Here is an 18,601-nt window from a genome sequence, read left to right as displayed (position 1 = left end):
GCAGCGCGCGGCCTGCTGGGAGATGTAGTCCTCGGCTCGCGGCGGCCGGGCGGGGAGCGGAGCGCAGCGGCACTGGCTGGCCGGGACCCAGGAAGCGGCAGCTCTCGCGAGACGACGGCTAGGGGGCGGTGCCCCGCTGTTCACGTGTGCGCGGGTGCCGGCTCGCGGCGACCTGGTTGCTGCTGGCTGCGGGCTCGGTGACCAGGCGGACGCTATGGGCAAGGCTAGGCGTGCCGGGTCGTCCCGCAAGGGTCCTGGGGCCCCGGCGGGAGCGCGGGCCAAGTCCAACCCCAACCCGTTCGAGGTGAAAGTCAACCGGCAGAAGTTCCCGGTGCTGGGCCGCAAGGCGCGCCACGACGTGGGGCTGCCGGGGGTGTCGCGCGCGCGGGCCCTCCAGAAGGTAGGAGGCTCGGCCTGGCGCCGCCCCCGCCCCCCGCAGGGCCCCCCTCGGGCCGCCACCGCTGCGCCCTCGCCTGGGCTGGGGCTGAAGGGCCTCCTGAACCCGCGCCGGAGTCCCCCCTGCCCGTCTCCCCCCAGCCCGTCTTCCCCCTGCCCGTCTCCCCCAGCCCGTCTCCTATATACTCGTCTCTGCTAGCGGCCTCTGGGCCCGTAAGCTGTGGGTGGGACAGGGGACAGGCCACTTTCCCGGGGCCTGCAAGCCAGGCTGCCCCCCTGGGTCTCGCTTGCAGTTGAGCTGTGGCTTTTCCCGGGGCGGCCCGGCTTGGGTGTGTGCTGGACGCGTGCCCCGCTGTGCTTGCCCCTGTCTGCACCCCGCATTCTCAGTGACGCCCCACGTGTCAGAGCTGACACCGTCGTGGAGACCCAGTGGCCTCGCGTCCTTGCAGGGCGTGTTCCAGGCGGACTGAGCTGCGAGTGGCCCCCGCCCGCCCTCAGTGCTGCCCGCTCTGCAAAGCGAGGGTGTGGCGCCCGCCCGCCCCCAGTGCCTGTCTGGGTTTTCTGCTGGCCGAGACCCCACTCCTTCCTGCCGCTCTGCCACCGCTGTCCACCCTCACCCCTGGGCTCTCCTGCTGTGTGTGGGCTCCTCATGTCCCTGGGTGAGGAGCCGAGGAGTCAGAAGGGAGGCTTGCAAGGGAGCGTGGTGGCGGTGGGGTCACCTGGGCCCGGGGCCTTTGGTGGAAGTAGTACAGCGGGGAGGGAGTTTGCCTTTCACGTGGCCAGCCCGGGTTCGATCCCCGGCACCCCATATGATCGCCTGAGCATCACCCGGAGTGATCCCTGAGCATCAACAGGGGTGGCCCCAAACCCAAAAAGGTCTGAGTGTTGGGGCCGTGGACTGGGATTTCCACCCTGACCCCTGACCTGCAGCCCCTCCAGTCCCTGGGGGGACTCAGGCGCAGTGTGGTGGTCACAGCTGTTCCCGGCACATCTTTGGAGCCCATGTCCTTGCTCCAAGCTCTCGGCCCTGGGCGTTGCCGTGTCAGCCTGTCTGTGCCCCTGATTGAGACTCGGAAAGACACAGCTGGGGTCAGGCCCTGCAGTGTGAATGCCACTGAGAACTGCACGCACTGCTTTGGGGCTCCACATCCATTGCAGAAGTAGGCACGGTGGGCACTCAGCCCCCAGAGCCACACACCCGTCTCGTGCCTCCTTGTTTTCTGGCCTCTCGAGGATTTCTGGGTGCTCCAGGCTCTGCTCTTGCTGTTGGTTTTTGGGCCCTGTCCTGGCATGGCAAGCATACCCAGACCTTGTGCGTCAGCCCAGTGGGTGCTGGTCAGCTTGCCCCCTGCAGCGCAGTGCCCTCTGTGGGCACGCCCTGTCTGGGAGAGTGCCGGGACAGTGAGACACCCCCCCCCCCCCCGCCCTTGTGCTGTCTTTCAGCGCACCCAGACTCTGCTAAAGGAATACAAAGAAAGGGACAAGTCCAACGTGTTCGCAGACAAGCGCTTCGGAGAGTACAGCAGCAGCATGAGTCCGGAGGAGAAGATGCTGAAGAGGTTCGCGCTGGAGCAGCAGGTGAGCTCGCAGTGGGCCAGCGGGCGCGGGCTCCGCACTGCGTGTGCTTTGTGGGCACTCGCCTCTCACCCCCGGGTACCGAGGTGGGTCTAGTCCTGTCCTTGTCCAGCCTCTCGGGGGACGTGCCCTTCTCAGTGGTGTTGGCAGTGTGGGCTGATGGCGTTACTGGGCACTGCCGGCGGCCTGCTGGGGCACCGGGGCCTGGGTGACCGGTACCAGCCTGGCTGGCAATTAATTGCCACCTCTGGGTTCTGATTCTACTTGACTTGAGGCCAAGTGTCCCAGAAACTTCCAGCTGAGTGGCCTGCTGCGGTGTTTGGCGAATGTTGGGAGGAGAATTGGCCTTTGCTATTCCACGCTGTGGAAATATTAGGAAACTAAACATTCTTTCTCATTAGCGACAACATGAGAAGAGAAGCATTTACAACCTGAATGAGGAGGAGGAGCTGACGCACTATGGCCAGTCTCTGGCAGACATTGAGATGCACAATGACATTGTGGACAGCGACAGTGACACCGAGGGGCGAGGAACACTTTCGGGTGAGGAAAAGTGGGAGCGCTGTCCTGTGAGGGTGGGAGCATCATCCAGTGAGGGGCTAGGAGTACTGTCCTGTGAGTCTGGGAGCACTGCTGGGGGCTGGGAGTCGTGTCCTGAGAAGACAGGGAACAGTATCTTGTCAGGAGCACTGCTTGGTGAGGGGTGGGAGCACTGTCTGAGGATGAGGTGCAGAAGTTCATGGTTGGCGTCCCCTGCTGAGACCTTGGGCCACGAGGTGGGGAGGTGTTAGCTCAGGGACGGGTCTGGGTGTGCTGGGGCGAGTGATTCTTCCTTTCAGACCAGGCAGGGGAGACGGAGAAAGCCGTCTGGGCCTGAACTTTCCTTTCTTGCTTTCTGCGCCAAGAGCGGGCTTCAGCTCGGGCCCCTGACCTGTAGGCAGTGACCAAGCCACATCATTATTGACCTAAACCAGCTGGTGGCGTCTTGGCTGGGCACAGCACTGTGCCGGCCCATTGGAGCAGAGGGACTGGCAGGCCCGTTTCCTGTTCACTCATTTATTCAGTGAGTGCCCCCCTGCCCCCCAAAAGGTGCTGGGCGTGCCACCAGGCCTCCGGGAACTGGGCTGTACTGGGCAGCAGTGGGAGGGGGGTCTGAGAGGGAGGAGTAGGTGGTTGTGCCAGGAAGGAGGAGAGCACTTGGGAGAGAGTCTGGGCTTAAGGTCAACTGCTCGAGGCGGGGTGGCTGTTGCTGGAGTGGGTGCCCGGCAGACCTCTGTGGGTAGGGTACGACTTGTCGAGGTGTGTCTGGAAATGGCGAGGCTTGGGGTCGGTGGCCCTGAGAGCAGGTGGAAGGTGAGGCCTGAGGCGGCAGGGACCCGTTCTGGGAGGGCGAGACGTGGTGGAAGGAAGAGAGGGAGGGAGGGGGGGGAGGGAGGGAGGGAGGGAGGGAGGGAGGGAGGAAGGAAGGGAGGGAGGGAGGGAGGGAGGGAGGGAGGGAGGGCGGGCGGTAAGTGGGCGCCACAGCCTGGTCGGCTCTGGGGCGTGGGTCCTGAGGGCGCCACCGGGGTTGGTCCCCTTCTTGAGGCCCATTTCCGTTCCTGACTGAGGGAATCACCTTGGGCGAAGGCAGGCCTGCCGTTCGCTCTGCTTGGCCAGGTGGAGTTTCTGTCCCGGTCTCTGGTGCTGCCCCTCGGATGTGCGTGAGGAAAGGAGGGGCCGAGAGCTGGAGCCCAGGGCCCTCCCCGCCTCACACGGGGGTTCTGCTCTGTCTCCAGCTGAGCTGACCGCGGCCCACTTTGGAGGTGGCGGGTCCCTCCAGAAGAAGCCCCCGGATCAGCCAGGCGGGGAGGGCAACCCTCCGAAGTCCCGCCGCGAGCTGATTGAAGAGCTCATCGCCAGGTCGAAGCAGGAGAAGGTGGTCAGGCTGCCGCGGGCGAGTGTGGGCGTGGCCGGTGCGGAGGGTGCTGGCGGACTGGGACCGTCTGGCTTTGGCTGGAGGCCTGCACGCCCCACCTCCTGCCAGCAGTGGGGCTGTGGGGGTCAGCTCTGATGTACTGATGAGGACTCGGGTGCTGCTCCGTTGGGCGCCTGGTGGTGGCACTGGGTGATGCTCTGCTCTGTCCCCAGAGGGAGCGACAAGCTCAGCGTGAAGGTGCCCTGGAGCTGACGGAGAAGCTGGACCAGGACTGGAAGGAGATCCAGGCCCTGCTGTCCCGCAGCGCCCCCAAGGCCAGTAATGCAGAGCGGAAGGAGAAGCCCCAGGTGCGTTGAGAAGTTAGCCAGGCTTGTCCCAGCCCCCAGGGGACCCCTCAGCACCAGTTAGGATATTGAATCCAAACCAGACTCGCCCCACAAAGTCTCTCCAGAACCTTCCGGACAGGATTTGTGAGAGTCAATTTCTGAAAGTGCCTTGTAGAAGGAGCTAGAGAGCAAGGGAGGGGTATTTCAGGGTCCCCCCTGCATCCCCTCGACAGTCACTGGTGGGACTGTCACATGAGTGGCTGGGTCCTCGGTGGCCCTAAGTTTCCACTGCACTCACCTTCACCCTATACCCCGTCCCTTGGCTTCTTCCCGGACCGCGGCCTTTCCCACCTCACTGTGCAGGTTACAGGGATTCCCCGGGCACAGCCTTGGGCGCCTGCGGCTCTGGCTGGACTCGGTCTTGGGTCACAGGGCCCTGCTTTCCCACTGCGCTGTCCGGGGCCTTTGATGGGAACCCTGAGTGAGCAGTCTCTTCTCTGCTAGCCTGATGCGTATGACCTGACGGTGCGTGAGCTGGGCTTCGAAATGAAGGCACAGCCCTCCAACAGGATGAAGACGGAGGAGCAGCTGGCCAAGGAGGAGGAGGAGCGGCTCCGGCACCTGGAGGTGCGTGCGTGTGCGCGTGTGCGAAGCTGGGGCTCTGCCTGTGGCGTGAGAGGCTGGCGGGTTGGATGCGTCTTTTCAGGTTAAGGTTGCAAGTTCTGCAGGTTCTGGGCACTCACCAGGGCTCCAGCCTGGGCCACATTCCCGGCTCCGCTTTTCCCTTGGAACTCTAAATGGTTTCGGTCATGGAAAATTTCAGACGTGATCTAACACCCAAACACAGCGGGTTTGAAACGGTGTCTGTCTGTTGCCCCTGTCCCTTGAAGACAGCTCCTGCAGCAAGCCAGGCGTTCCCGGGCTGCAGGTAGGGCTCGAGTCTGGTGCTGGAGCAGCGAGTCAGCACACACGAGGCCTCCCTGCGCCTACGTGTCTCAGTCAGGACAGTCGAGCCCACTGTGCACAACAGTCACCCTCCACTGTCCATGGCTGTCACCTCCCCATTGCCCACAGTGGATGGACCTCCTCTCCCCACTGCCCACAGTGGATGGACCACTGCCCACAGCAGGTGGATCTGCTTTTCTCTGTCCAGTGCATGTGGACTTTACCTCCCAGTGTCCATGGTGGGTAGATTTCACCTCCTACTGCCCAGGGTGTGTGGGTCGCACCTCCCACTCATTGTCCTCGGCAAGTGGGCGGACCTGGCTCCCAGGGGCTTCTGAGGAGCAGGGTTCCCTCCCTTGTGAAGAGGAAGCGTTGGGAGGTGACCGCTCTTGGTAGGTGACAAGTCAGGACGAGGGTAGAGAGAACAGCACACAGCCGACCCGGATTTCATCCCTGACACCAGTAAGGCCCACCTGCCCACCAGAAGTGTCCCCAGAGCACCACCCAGTGTCATCCCAAAACAAAATGACAGTCGCTTTTTGTCATGTTTCTGCCATGCCCTGGGGGCTGAGTGGCATGTGACCGTCCCTACACTCAGGCCGAGAGACTGCGGCGCATGCTGGGGAAGGAAGAGGGGGAGCACCACGAGAAGCCCAGACACGTGTCGGCCGATGACCTGAGCGACGGCTTCGTCCTGCCGGGAGATGACCGGCGGCTGCTGTCCTACACGGTACGGTCCTGTGGGGTCATAGTGCGTCAGGGCAGCGACTCGGGCTGCAGGAAATCCCTCCGTGCTGCTCCCCAGCCCGCCCCAGAGCCGGGGTGGGATGCTGCAGCCGTGCACCCCCTCCAGGGCTTCTTTCTCGGGCACCTGAGGCTTCCCAGGCCTCCCTGGGAGGGGCAGGCGGAAAGGCTCACGGTGCTGTGGTGTTTGGCCGGCATTCCTCCCAGAACAGACCCCGCTCTGTCCTAGGATGGGAAGATGGACATGCAGGCAGAGCCTGACCAGGAGGCCAGTGATGATGCAAGCCAGGACCCAGAGGTTGAGGACTCGGGTGAGGAGGACTCCGAGGATGGCAGCGGCCCTGACAGCCACTCGGACCTGGACTCTGATGGGGACAGTGAGGACGACGGTCCAAAGCTGAGGGACCAGCCACGCCAGCCTCCCAAGGGGCCAACAGGCCGCCACCACACTCAGGCCTCTGCCGAGGCAGAGCTGCCCTACACATTTGCAGGTGGGCACTTGGGTTTCCTGGTTTAGGGACAGCTCCGTGGCCTGGATGCGTGGACACTCGCTCCTTGAGGGGCTGCCTGGGCTGCCGGGGGGAGCCGAGCCCGACCTGTCTTTCCCGGGGGCCAAGACACCTCCAGAGATACGGGGCTCCTCGGCGAGGTGCCTGCCGGGGCGCCCTTCCTACCCACTGTGCCTGCCTTGAGACCCTTTGTTGTCGCTGCAGCCCCCGAGTCCTCTGAGGAGCTTAAGGCCCTGCTGTGGGGAAAGTCGACGGCAGAGCAGCTGTTGGTGGTGGAGCGGATCCAGAAGTGCCACCACCCCAGCCTCGCGGCGGGGAACAAAGCCAAGCTGCAGGTGGGCAGGGCTGGTACTCCCAGGTGCCCGCCGCTGCCTCCCAGGGCTCGGGCCTGACTGCGCTCTCCTCTGTTCCTAGAAACTCTTCACCCTCCTGCTGGAGTATGTCGGGGATCTGGCTGCACGGGATCCCCCAGACCTCCAGCTCATCGATAAGTTGGTTGTGTAAGTAACGACAGGTGGGGGATGGGTCTGCCCCGCCCTGCTCGGCTCCTCTTGGCTCCTCCTGGCTCCTTCCAGATCTATTCTGGAGTGACTGCGCCTCTGCTGCGCCATTCCCCTGCACCACCCCGGCCCGGACTGAGCAGTCCTCGCCTCCTGGGTCACAAAGGTGCATGGCTGCGGGCGGTTGTGGGGTCCAGGAGGAGACGGGCTGGTCCACTGCAACATGGTGCCTGATGGCGTGTTTCACTTGTCAGCAGTCCAGGCTCAGCTCAGGTGGCCTGACGGGCCTGGAACAAGTGGTGGCGGCACCCACTGCACCTCCAGAACACCCTGGTGCAGGCCTTTGTCCCTTTGCTGCCCTCCTGCCCCTGGGAAAGCCAAGCCTGACCCATTCGTTGTAGGCTGTAGGCAGGGGCACCTGAGCCCCGGGAACAGTTGCGGCCTTTGTCGCCACCTCTGGGGGGTTGCGGGGCTGGAGCTTTGCAGGGCGGCCGTGACCCTGAGCGCCTGTGAGGACAGGGCTTGTGCAGGGCTGCCAGCTGAAGCCTGGTCGCCTCGATTCCGACCCGCAGGCACTTGTACAACCTTTGCCAGATGTTTCCTGAGTCTGCCAGTGATGCTGTCAAGTTTGTTCTTCGCGATGCCATGCACGAGATGGAGGGGATGGTGGAGGCCCACGGTCGGGCGGCCTTCCCAGGGCTGGACGTGGTGAGTGGCCTCGAAGGCCCAAGGGCCGGTTCTGCCTGCGTGTGTGGTTTGAGGACATGCCTCAGTCTATGTCACTGTGCCCCGAGTTCTCCCCTCACGGCACCTCTTTCTCCAGCTCGTGTATCTGAAGGTCGCCGGGACGCTCTTCCCGACCTCTGACTTCCGGCACCCCGTGGTAACCCCAGCACTGGTGTGCATGAGCCAGCTGCTCACCAAGGTGGGACCCCACGGGGCATTGCTGGGAGCCAGCAGCTCTCAGTTGGGGGGTGGGAATGAGGCCTGAAACACCCCTTCCACAGAGCATCCTTTGTCCTGGACCCCAGTGCACTTGTGCCTGGCTATGACGCAGCTCGTGGTCCAGAATGTTGATGTGAGCTGACGGCTGTGTGTCCCCCACAGTGCCCCGTGCGGTCCCTACAGGATGCCGTGAAGGGCCTCTTTGTCTGCTGCTTGTTTCTGGACTACGTGTCCCTGTCCCAGCGCTTCATCCCGGAGCTCATCAACTTTCTCCTGGGGATCCTCTACATCGCGACGCCTAACGCACAGAGCCAGGGTGAGTTCGGTGCTTCTGCATTTCAGAGACAAGGGTGATGGGCCTGGGGCCAGGCCTGGCCGGGCTCAGTCCTGGGCCCCGACCCCTTTCCCTGTTTGTGTGCACAGTGTGTCCCAGAGCCCCCTGCAGACTGGCGGTCCATGGCACGCAGGCTTCTCTGTCCCTCAGGGCACAGCCCGGTGCACCCTTTCCGGGCGCTGGGGAAGAACTCGGAGCTGCTCGTGGTGTCAGATGAAGAGGACATGGCCACGTGGCAGAGGAGCGCACTTTCCCTCCACTGGGCCAGTGACCCGAAGGCCCAGTCCAGGACTGAGGCCAACCATATCAGGTGTGTTGGGGCGCGCACTGGCACTCACATATCCTCTCCTTCCGAGGGTCTTCGGAGATACCTGTACTGTTAGCGCAAGGCCCCAGAGAGCACAGGACACATACAACTGGCCCCCAAAGCGACCCATGCCCAGCAGATGCAGGCCTTCTCCCTCCCCCACCCTGGGCCAGGCTCACACAAGCGCCTGCCTTGCTGCGGCCCGTGGCATGACGCTTCTGTCTTGGGTTTGTTTTGGGGCCTTGGACATACTCACTGTTGCGCTCTCCAGTCCAGTGTGTGGTTCAGGGGGGCAGTGTCCTCTCACAACACCGTCCACCCAGACACTCCTCTTCTAAGTCGGGTCTCTGTCCCCTGTCCCCAGCTCCTGGACCCCCGTAGTTCTCCGTGCTCCCTGCAGCCCACATAACCCTGCAATGCCACTCTCAGGCCCTGCCCTGTGTGCCCCACAGCACCCACCTGTCCGCAGCTTTGTCCCTATGTTCTTGGCAGTGCTTGACAATTTTCTGGGGCTCAGTCATGTGTATTCTGGCACTGTGTCCTCTCTGGTGGTGTCAGGAAGCAAACCTGGAGCCCCAGAGGCCCTGCTCTGCCCAAGCTGTCCCTGACCTCCCTCAGTCCGTGCACTGATCAGGAGGGTCCCCCAGCCTCCCTCGCGGCCGCCTGCTGATGTCTAGGCCTGTCCTACAGGCTGTCCTGCCTGGCCGCGTGTCTGACCCTGGTGAAACACTCCGTGCTCATGTACCGCACGCTGCCTGCCTTCGATGCCATCACTGCACCCCTCCGTGCCCTTCTGGCAGAACACCTGGCACCCCCTCGACACCCCGAGCTGCAGGTAGGCTACTGGTGATGGAACTGTGGGCATAGGCGTGAGCTCCTTGCCGCACCGGCTCCTCTGGAACCCATGACGCGGGCCATGTCTCAGGTGTGCCTCCTTGCCCCAGGAATGGGCGGCAGGACTGTTGTAAGTTCTCTGCACCCTTCTCCTGCCTGGCCTAGAGGGGCAGTCAGGGTACAGGAGGGGTCCCTGGGGTCAGGATTGGGTCTTTGAGGATGGCCCCTTGGCAGCTTTCCTGAGCCGGCTGTTACTGGGATTTGAGGTTCATTTGTGTTTGGGGGCACTTCCCTGCGAGGAAAGAGATGTGGAGGGTGGGGATGGTTCCGTATCCCTCGGGTGCCTATGGTGAGCACGGGGCCACCAGAGTCCCGTTGTGTGCTCTAGACGCTGTGTCAGAGCATTCTGACAGAAATGGGAAGTCAGGAGCGGTGCTATCGGCCCCTCGTCTGTGAGAAGAGCAAACCGGTCCCCCTGAAACTCTTCACCCCACGGCTGGTCAAAGTGTGAGTATGGAGTGCTCCCCAGTAACCCCCAGTCCCAGGAGGCAACCCTGGATGAGGGCTGCGGGGGCAGTGGTTGTGCCCCAGCTTCAGCACCCCCAACCCCCCGCACACAGCCTGGAGTATGGGCGGAAGCAGGGCTGCAGCAAGGAGGAGCAGGAGCGAAAACGGTTGATCCACAAGCACAAGCGCGAGTTCAAGGGTGCTGTACGTGAGATCCGCAAGGACAACCAGTTCCTGGCCCGCATGCAGCTCTCGGAGATCCTGGAACGGTGAGGGGCTGGCTGCGGGTGGGCCCCGTCCTGGGCCCCTGGGTCCCCGGTCCTGTGGTTCTGATCCCTGGGGGGCCCAACAAAACCAACGGGTCTGGTTCTTTCTGCCAGGGATGCGGAGAGGAAGCGGAAGGTGAAGCAGCTCTTCGGCAGCCTGGCTACCCAGGAGGGTGAATGGAAGGCACTCAAGAGGGCGAAATCCAAATGCTGATGGCCAGGAACCTGCCCCTGGACCCTTGGCAAAAACCACTGCCACCCAGTGCCATAAATAGGGTCCTCGGACCTGTCCCCACATAGTGGCCAGCCCGGAAGGGATGTTGGCCTTCATGTACAGGATTCAGGGTGGGTTTTTAACCTTGTATAAATTGTTTCTCATGACCCATGAAGAGAGTTTACATCAAAACTGCCCATCTTCAGGCACCCAGGCCCACCACTGCTGATCTGTCCAGGACCCAGCAGACAGTAGGCCTTGAGGGATCCCTGAGGGGCTGTGTGGCCCCAGAAGGGACCGCACAGAGCCCCTGAAGGTCCCCTACACGCTGCTGATGGTCAGAAGGGCGTGCTTTGCGCTTTATTAGGACACGACTGTCCAAATAAAACCAAGAACGGGGAGGCACTGGCCCTGCACGCATGCCGCAGACACTTGATTTCAGGCATGGCCCTGAAAAACCCAGAACATAAACGTTATAAAAAGGCTACAGGTGGGGCTGGAGCGATAGCACAGCGGGTAGGGCGTTTGCCTTGCACGCGGCCGACCCGGGTTCAATCCCCAGCATCCCATATGGTCCCCCAAGCACTGCCAGGAGTAATTCCTGAGTGCAAAGCCAGGAATAACCCCTGAGCATCGCTGGGTGTGACCCGAAAAGAAAAGGCTACAGGTGGTAGTGGGGCGCCGCTCCTTGCACGCAGCCTATCTGGGGCAGGTGCCCAGGACCTTATAGGGTCCCTTGAGCACAGCCCCGTGTAGCACCAAAAAGTCAAAGGACAAGAGTGGCGTCGCCAGGCGCAAGATGCAACCCTGGCCTCCGGCTGGAGCCACAGTTTTGGGTTCCTGCGCCCGCCCGCGCAGGCCGGGGTCCCCACGGGGGCGGGGGCAGAGGGTGAAGGACCCGGAGGCCGCCCCTCGGACACAGCTGGGGGCGCCAGGGGCTGCGCTGTCGCCAAGAGAGGGACCTGGAGAATCAAGCGCGGGGCGGAAGGGGCGGGACCGCCGCTCGCTTCCGGGGCTGGCCCCGCCCCTGGCCGCGTGCCCGCCGGTGCATTCCGCGCGAGCCCAGCCCAGCCCGGCATCGTTGTGAGGGTCGCAGGTGAGGGGTGCGGGGCTCGGGCTACTCCTCCCCTCCCCGCCAATCGAGAGCCAGGGCGGGCTCCGGCGGGGTCGCGAGGCGCGCGCCGGCGCACAGGGCGGAGCCTTGGGGCGCAGGGACGGCCCCCACGCGTGCTACGGCCGCCGAAGATCCCCGCCCTCCCAGTGGCGGCTCTCGATTTGGGGGCCTGAGGGTCTGGGGCGTGGTGGGAGGTAGAGATGGGATGGGAACGGGACGGTTGGCCGCGTGCAGGTCGCTTGCACAATCCATATCCGGAGCTCGCTGCCGCCTGGGGCTGGGGAGCGGGAGGGCGCGCGCCGGTTGAGTGACGGCGACCCCCTCCCCGAACCCTTCAGTTCCTGGCCGCTACGGGGTTGCAGAGTCCGAGAGCGAGAGGAGCCGGAGTCCCGGCGACAGATCGACCACGCCCCCGCAGACCGCCCCCCACCCCCAGGCCTGCCATGAACTGGGGGGCCGGCGGGGGCTGCACCCCGCGCCCACCCATCCGCCCGCAGCCGGCGTCCGAGCGCCGAGTGGTGATCGTGGTCTTCCTGGGCCTTCTGCTGGACCTCCTGGCTTTCACCCTGCTGCTGCCGCTGCTGCCCCGGCTGCTGGAGAGCCACGGCCACGCCCACGTGAGCCCCCGCCCCCGCCCCCCTCTGCCCACCCCCTAACCTTTCCCGAGCCTTCCCCATGTCTCTCGTCCCCAGGACCCCCTATACAGCTCCTGGCAGAGTGGGGTGGACAGGTTCGCTGCGGCCATCGGGATGCCCGCCGAGAAGAGGTACCACACCGTCCTGTTTGGAGGTATGGCCCTTCCCTCACCTCTCCCCTGGCCCGGCCCACCTTGCTCCAGGCAGGGCACCCTCCGGCGCCTCTTGGCCATGTCTCAGGATGGCTTGGCGCCAGGCCTGGGGCCTGACTGACTTTCCTCACAGGTCTCATCGGCTCTGTCTTCTCGGGGCTGCAGTTTCTGTGCGCACCGCTCACGGGCGCCATCTCTGACCGCCTGGGAAGGCGCCCCGTGATGCTGCTGTGCCTGGTATGGGGCCAGTGTGCCTGCCCGTCTGTCCTGGGGGGTGCCCTGTTCTGCTCCCCAGTGACAGCGAAGGTCTTTGGTGTCGTCTCCGCAGACAGGGCTGGCCGCGTCCTACGCTGTGTGGGTGGCCTCCAGGAGCTTCGCCGCCTTCCTGGCCTCCAGGGTTGTTGGGGGCATCAGCAAGGGCAACGTCAGTCTCTCCACAGCCATCGTGGCCGACTTGGGTTCCCCTGCTGCCCGCAGCCGAGGCATGGTGGGTGCACGTCCAGGCACGGGCTCGGGGCACCCATGGCTTCCGCCCGGCTCAGCCACCTTCTCCACAGGTGGTGATCGGGGTGGCCTTCTCGCTGGGCTTCACGCTGGGCCCCATGCTGGGCGCCTCCCTGCCCGCCGACACCGCGCCCTGGCTCGCGCTGCTCTTTGCGGCCGCCGACCTGCTCCTCATCCTCTGCCTCCTGCCCGAGACGCTGCCCGCGGAGAAGCGAGTAAACACGTGGGGAGACTGCCCAAGGCCTGCCGGGGCGCCTGGGGTCCAGCAGACCTCTCAGCCCGCCCCTCCCTCCCTCAGGCTTCCTCGGTGGCTCTGGGGTTCCGGGCTGCCGCCGACCTGCTCAGCCCCCTGGCGCTGCTGCGCTTCTCAGCAGCGGCCCGTGGCCAGGCCGCGCCTGCTGCAGAGGGTAAGGGGCTGGGGGGGCCGGGCACCCCTCACACCGGTTACAGAGGGTAAGGGGCTGGGGGGGCCGGGCACCCCTCACACCGGCTACAGACAGTAGGGGGCCAGGGGGGCTGGGCACCCCTCACACCAGCTGCTCCCCAGAGCTCAGCAGCCTGCGCCGCCTGGGCCTGGTCTACTTCCTCTACCTCTTCCTCTTCTCCGGCCTGGAATTCACACTGAGCTTCCTGGCCCATGAGCGCTTCCAGTTCAGTAGGTGGGTGTGGAGCCCGGCGGTGGGGTGGGCTGGGGTGGGCTGGGCCCCCAGGCTGCTGGGCCCGCTCTGACCGCCCAGCCCCAGCCTGCAGCAGGGCAAGATGTTCTTCTTCATCGGCCTTGGCATGGCTGCCGTGCAGGGCGCCTACACCCGCCGCATCAGTCCCGGCAGGGAAACAGCAGCTGTGAGCCGGGTATGTCAGGGTGCCTGGGAGGGTCAGCAGGTCCTGATGGGCATGCGTGTCGTGACCAAGGTGCCCCTTCTCAGGCCATCCTGCTGCTGGTCCCTGCCTTTCTTCTCATCGGCTGGGGGTGCTCGCTGCCCACTCTGGGCCTGGGGCTGCTGCTCTACGCGTTTGGTGAGTGGCTTGTCAGGGCCTGTGTGTGGGGTGGGTGCGCATGGGGCGGCTCTGGGGTGTCTCCCGAGCTGACAACTCCTCCATCCCCCAGCTGCCGCCGTGGTGGTGCCCTGCCTGTCCTCTGTGGTCGCTGGCTATGGTGAGTGCCCTTTTGCCCAGGGCCCCGCGTGGCCATGCTGCATAGGTCTGCAGCCACAGCCTGTCTCTCCATGCAGGCTCACCTGCACAGAAGGGCACGGTCATGGGCACGCTGCGGAGCCTGGGTGCCCTCGCCAGGGCACTGGGCCCCTTGGTGGCCGCCTCAGGTGAGTGTGGCTCCAGGAGAGCAGGGGGGCTCCCGGCGCAGCGCAGTCCTTGAGCGTAAGCACAGGCGGCCCCTCTGCCTACAGTGTACTGGCTGACCGGCGCCCGGACCTGTTTCACCATGTGCTCCAGCCTCTTCTTGCTCCCCTTCCTCATCCTGCGGACTCTCAGGCTGCCAGCACCAGCCAAAGCCGAGTAGGCAGGAAGTGGAGGCATGCCCGCCCTTCCCACAGGCCCAGCCCAGGAAGGCCCGCCCTTGCGCTGCCTGCCTCCTGCTGCCCGTTGCTGCCTCTGCACCCAGCACCAGGCCCACAGGCTGCAAGGTCATCACGCACCTCAGTTTCCCTTGCATACAACAGTGGGAGCACAGCATTTGATGCCCAGAGCCCTCCCTGCCAGTCTGTGGGGACAGGGGTCAGGTCCTGTCACATGCTCGGCCCTTCTGGCGAGGGTTTGGGGTCACAATATATATACTTTGGGGCCTTTTGTGGGAATTAGAGATAAACGTGAAAACCCCTAATAAAGGAATTAAGAATTAACACTGCATAGTTCAGACGAGAAAAGTGCTTAAAGAACTTTATTGTGAGTAAAACATGGTGGGAGGAGGCGCAGGCCCTGCCCTCACGCTGTGCCTGTGCCTGTCTGCGACTAAATTGGGTGTGATACAAAGAGTTGGACTAAAAAAGTGGAGGGAAGTGGCTGGGGTGGCAGGCGGGAAGGCAGAGTCGCCGCCTACAGCTAGCTGAAGGGCTGGGCACGAAGCAGCGGCCTCAGGCCCTGACCAGTACCAGGTCCTCCCTGGAATGCGGCAACCCTGGAAGGGGCCGCTCTCGGAGGACTGGCAACGTGTGGGACAGGTCCCGGTCAGGGGTCTCCAGATGACAGGAGTGCTTGGTGGCCGGATGCAGTGGGGCTGGCAGAGAATGAGAAGCAAGGCGGGACACAAGGCAGGGCAAGGGGAGGGATGCCCCGTCCCGCTGTCCCCTCAGTGCCAGGAATCCAGAGGCCCCATGGAAAGAGCAGTGGGTCTGTCTAGGTGCAGGTAACTGCAGCTGAGCAAGGCCATGCTGGGGGCTTCCAGCTTGGCCCCGACACCCCACTTGCAGTCTCCCCAGGTCTGGGCCCAGGCTTTGGAGAAGAGGCAGATGAAAGGCCCGCAGCCAACTGCCTACAGGAAGCCCCAAGTCAACACCTGAGACCTTGGGTCGAGGGGGAGCCCAACAGAGCGGGGGTCACTGAGGCACAGGGAGGAGGAGGGACAGTGTGAGTTCTGGCGGTACCTGCAGAGGGTGGGGCTCACTATGTGGGGGTCAGGGTGCATTCCGTGACACAAGACGACAGCACAGGACATGGGGACAATGGCGGCGGCTGCTGAAGGGCCTCAGGACTCGCCCCTCTTCTTGCTCTTCTTCAGGAAGGAGGGGGTGCGGAACTTCTTCTTCTTTTTGGATGGGGACTTGCCTGGAGACCCATCGCTGCCGGCATCTGCAGCGACCTGCTCCTCAGCAGCTGGGGCTGGCTCAGGGCTGGCTGCCCGGGGGGACCCGGGGGGGCTGGGGGGACCACGGGTGCCCTCCTTGTCCAGCGTTGGGGAGCCAAGTGCTTCTGAAGGCTCGTCCGGGGACAGGTCAGGGAAAGCTGGCTTGAAGGTATCGGCATCACTGTCACCTCCAGACACTGGCTCCTTGGGCAGGTCTGGGGGTGGGGCAGGAGAGATGGGTTACAGGGCGACTGTCCAGACCCGAGACCGGCCGGAAGGGGCTCAAGCTCCTCTGGCTGAGTGGGCGCCACAACCCACTGCTGTTAGCAATTCCAAAGTGAGCCTCAAGTTTGGTCCACGGCACCTGGTGTCCCCGAGGAGCTCCTGGAGCACCATCACTTTCCCCAGCGCTCAGAAGACGCGCGTGCGGGCAAGGGTCCCCGGGGTCAGTGCACACTGCGGTAGAGCGCTGGGGGTGGCTCCCTCGGAAACGAGAGCTGCTCGTTTCATTCAGTTTCGTTTTAGGTTTGTTTCTAGTTTTGGGGCCACACCAGGCAGTGCTCGGGGGCCCTATGTGGTGCCGGGGATCACCTGGAGTCAGCGGCCCTCGACCCCCTGTGGCATCTCTCAGGCCTGAGCAGCGTGGTTTCAAGGACCAGCCTGAGAACTGGGTCCCTGGGAGAGCCCTGCCAGGGGTCAGGAACCAGCCCACAAAGCAACTAGTCCCAGCAGGTTAGTAGGCGCGCAGAAGCCCCCAGCACCCCCAGTCCCTATCCCGGGAGACCAAGCTTCCTTCTGAGGCAGGAGAAAGATATGGAGGTGGACAAGGGGCGTGGAAGCTCAAACAGCACCCCTGTCCCCACACATGTGACTCTTGCGACAGGGGATGAAGCCCACCCTGTCTGCCCCTCGCCGAGACATGTCTGACCCCTCTGGCTAGCAGAGTCTCAGTGCCAGGGTGGGGTGGGGGCACAACGGTCACTGGGAGGGACATGTGGGTGCCTGGGTCTTAGGAGCCTGAGGTGTTGTCCCACTGCCCCTCCCAGGAAGGTCACTCACTGCCTTATGAGGAACTGGGGACCAAAGGGCCCTTCCCTGAAGTCCTCTGAGTGAACAGAAAACAAAGCTGAGTAACAGGAAAGCAGCGGGCGGATGAGGCAAGCGCAGGCGGGGAGGGGGCGGCGGTGGCGGTACTTACTATGGCAACAGGTACTCTCTAGCACAGCCACCTCCTGCTTGTCACGCACGCGGCCACAGAAGAGAGAAGCACAGGGAGAGAATCTAGGCATCGCGTCACAGCCAGTGGGTTAGGACATGGGGTGCCACTCGTGTGGACAGACGGGGGAGGCGAGCCACAGGCTCCTGACAGGAAGCACGACGGACAGACCAAGGGACACATACACACACACACACGCAAATGGCCCGACCCCACCATGCAGGGCCAACACTACACGGACCGCAGCCCCACCAGGCACACGCAGCCCTGCAGCCCGACACGAGAAGATCCGGAGGTGACGGAGCGTCACTGTGAGAGCTGCGTGCAGCGGCAGGACTGACACCCCGAAGAGGCAGCACCAAGACCCTGTGTGCCTCCCACCTGGATCCGTCTCCCCACAGCCTGCTTGCCTCATGGTATCCAGGAGAAAACTGAAGCGGGACAGAGGCAGTGGACAGGTCCCACAGTGCCCCTCAGCACAGCCACACTGGGCGGCCCACAGGCCCCGACCGCCTCCATGGAACCACACCAGCCCGTGGGCAGGCACCCCACAAGGGGCAGCGCCAGCCTCCCCATCACGGCTCACCTTCCTCCGGCTTGACAGGGGTGCTGGGTGGAGTGTGGGGCGCTGCCAGGCCCTCTGGGGGGCTCTTCTCTCTGTCTTCACGAGCCATCTCCAGATTCTCTACGAGGCACCAAGAGAAACACTCTGGTCAACAGACCTCCCAGGGCCTCCCAAGCTGTCACAGGGCTGCCCTGGGGAGGACAGTGCGGATTCCTCAGGTGCAGCCAGCCACATCTGCTCTCTCCACCTGCCCCTCATTCCTCTGCCCCGTCAGGACTGCGGTGTCCATCTGAAGTTCAGAAAGCCTGAAACTGAGTGGTTCCACTGCTTCCAAGGTGGCCCTTCGGGCCCCTCTCCCCGCTGAGCGGGCCTCACAGCAACATGGCGCACGTGGTCTGCAGGCGGGGCCTGGCCCACACCGGCACACGCAGCAGCGAGCTCCGAGCAGCACCGGGGGATCTCCAGGCCATTTCCTGGCATTGATATTTTTTTTTTGCTTTATGGGTCATACCTGGCAATGCACAGGGGTCACTCCTGGCTCTGCACTCAGGAATTACTCCTGGCGGTGCTCAGGGGACCATATGGGATGCTGGGAATCAAACCAGGGTTGGCCACATGCAAGACAAACGCCCTCCCCGCTGTGCTATCACTCCAGCCCCCTGGCAATGATTTAAACAGGGTGACCGTGAGCATAAAATAAAACCTGGTGACAAGGGCCAGAGGAAACTTGCGGGTACTTGTTCCTGTCCCTGTGTCCCTGGCGCTCTCTGCCTTTCACCGCCCTCACAGCCATGCTTCTCTAGGTCGCTACGTGGAACAGACCTTCAGAGGCCAGCAAGTGTCCACAATCCAGTCACTGTGTCCAGGAAGGTCAGAGGAACCTCCTGTCTGTGACCAAAGCAGTCACGGTGTTACTCATTGCCACACCCCTTCTGAGGGCGCCTCTAAAATGTAGGGGGAACTGCCCTGTGACTTCACTCAGATTAAACCAGCCAGGGGTGGAGCGATAGGACAGGGGGTTGCAGATGCCTACAGTTCAATCCCCAGGACCCCATAAGGTGCCCTGAGCAGGACCCAGGAGGTAGCCCTGAGCATCACTGCAAGTGGCCCCCAAATCAAACCACCCACCCAGATTTCTCAGCTCCTGGCAGACACAGGCTGCACGAAGGCCTCAGGAGCTAGCCATGCCCCTCTCTGCCTGGGGTGAGTAGCCATGGCCACGGCTAACAGGGAGTGGGCACACCAAGTGCCACAGGGTGCTGGTTTCCTGATGGGCAGTAAGAGGCGTGAAGGCACTG

At 63.7% G+C, this 18,601-nt stretch overlaps 3 protein-coding genes across 16 annotated transcripts in view; 2 read left to right on the top strand and 1 right to left on the bottom strand.

Annotated features, from left to right (window-relative positions):
- The first annotated feature begins 115 nt into the window (after positions 1–115).
- NOP14 (NOP14 nucleolar protein) lies at positions 116–10,447 on the top strand. The gene is made up of 18 exons (XM_004617463.2): positions 116–400; positions 1,840–1,974; positions 2,373–2,514; positions 3,747–3,886; positions 4,099–4,233; positions 4,717–4,839; positions 5,756–5,887; positions 6,131–6,392; positions 6,615–6,745; positions 6,825–6,910; positions 7,483–7,618; positions 7,734–7,835; positions 8,018–8,171; positions 8,340–8,499; positions 9,187–9,331; positions 9,719–9,837; positions 9,951–10,106; positions 10,218–10,447. The coding sequence occupies exons 1-18, from the start codon at positions 215–217 to the stop codon at positions 10,315–10,317; spliced, it is 2,544 nt and encodes an 847-aa protein (XP_004617520.1). The 5' UTR covers positions 116–214; the 3' UTR covers positions 10,318–10,447.
- MFSD10 (major facilitator superfamily domain containing 10) lies at positions 10,335–14,581 on the top strand. 3 transcript variants are annotated; one of them, XM_055137320.1, is made up of 13 exons: positions 10,335–10,448; positions 11,770–12,048; positions 12,124–12,220; positions 12,352–12,455; positions 12,547–12,705; positions 12,776–12,937; positions 13,021–13,129; positions 13,270–13,381; positions 13,466–13,574; positions 13,649–13,739; positions 13,831–13,878; positions 13,955–14,044; positions 14,129–14,581. In XM_055137320.1, exons 2-13 carry the CDS (start codon positions 11,875–11,877, stop codon positions 14,239–14,241), a joined length of 1,368 nt encoding a protein of 455 aa, XP_054993295.1. In that variant the 5' UTR covers positions 10,335–10,448; positions 11,770–11,874; the 3' UTR covers positions 14,242–14,581. The 3 variants fall into 3 exon arrangements, with proteins under 3 accessions (XP_054993295.1, XP_054993294.1, XP_004617519.1); XM_055137319.1 differs by lacking the exon at positions 10,335–10,448 and adding an exon at positions 10,473–11,413; XM_004617462.2 differs by lacking the exon at positions 10,335–10,448 and having other exon boundaries at positions 11,465–12,048.
- A 10-nt stretch (positions 14,582–14,591) lies between these two features.
- The window catches only part of ADD1 (adducin 1), a 69,315-nt gene continuing 65,305 nt past the window's right edge, over positions 14,592–18,601 (bottom strand). For 7 of the 12 annotated variants that reach the window (XM_055137312.1, XM_055137313.1, XM_055137311.1 and 4 more), the window contains 2 exons: positions 17,325–17,423; positions 14,592–15,737 (listed from right to left, as the gene is read on the bottom strand). In XM_055137312.1, coding sequence (XP_054993287.1) covers positions 15,424–15,737; positions 17,325–17,423 — 413 coding nt within the window. In that variant the 3' untranslated portion in view covers positions 14,592–15,423. Of the gene's footprint in view, positions 15,738–16,719; positions 16,755–17,324; positions 17,424–18,601 lie in introns of those variants that run through there. The other 5 variants (XM_055137318.1, XM_012934722.2, XM_004617407.3 and 2 more) reach the window with 2 other exon arrangements.

The sequence above is a fragment of the Sorex araneus genome, chromosome 5, assembly GCF_027595985.1.
Source record: "Sorex araneus isolate mSorAra2 chromosome 5, mSorAra2.pri, whole genome shotgun sequence".
In the NCBI taxonomy this organism is placed as follows: Eukaryota; Metazoa; Chordata; class Mammalia; order Eulipotyphla; family Soricidae; genus Sorex; species Sorex araneus.
This window is presented reverse-complemented; position numbering and strand designations above follow the sequence as displayed.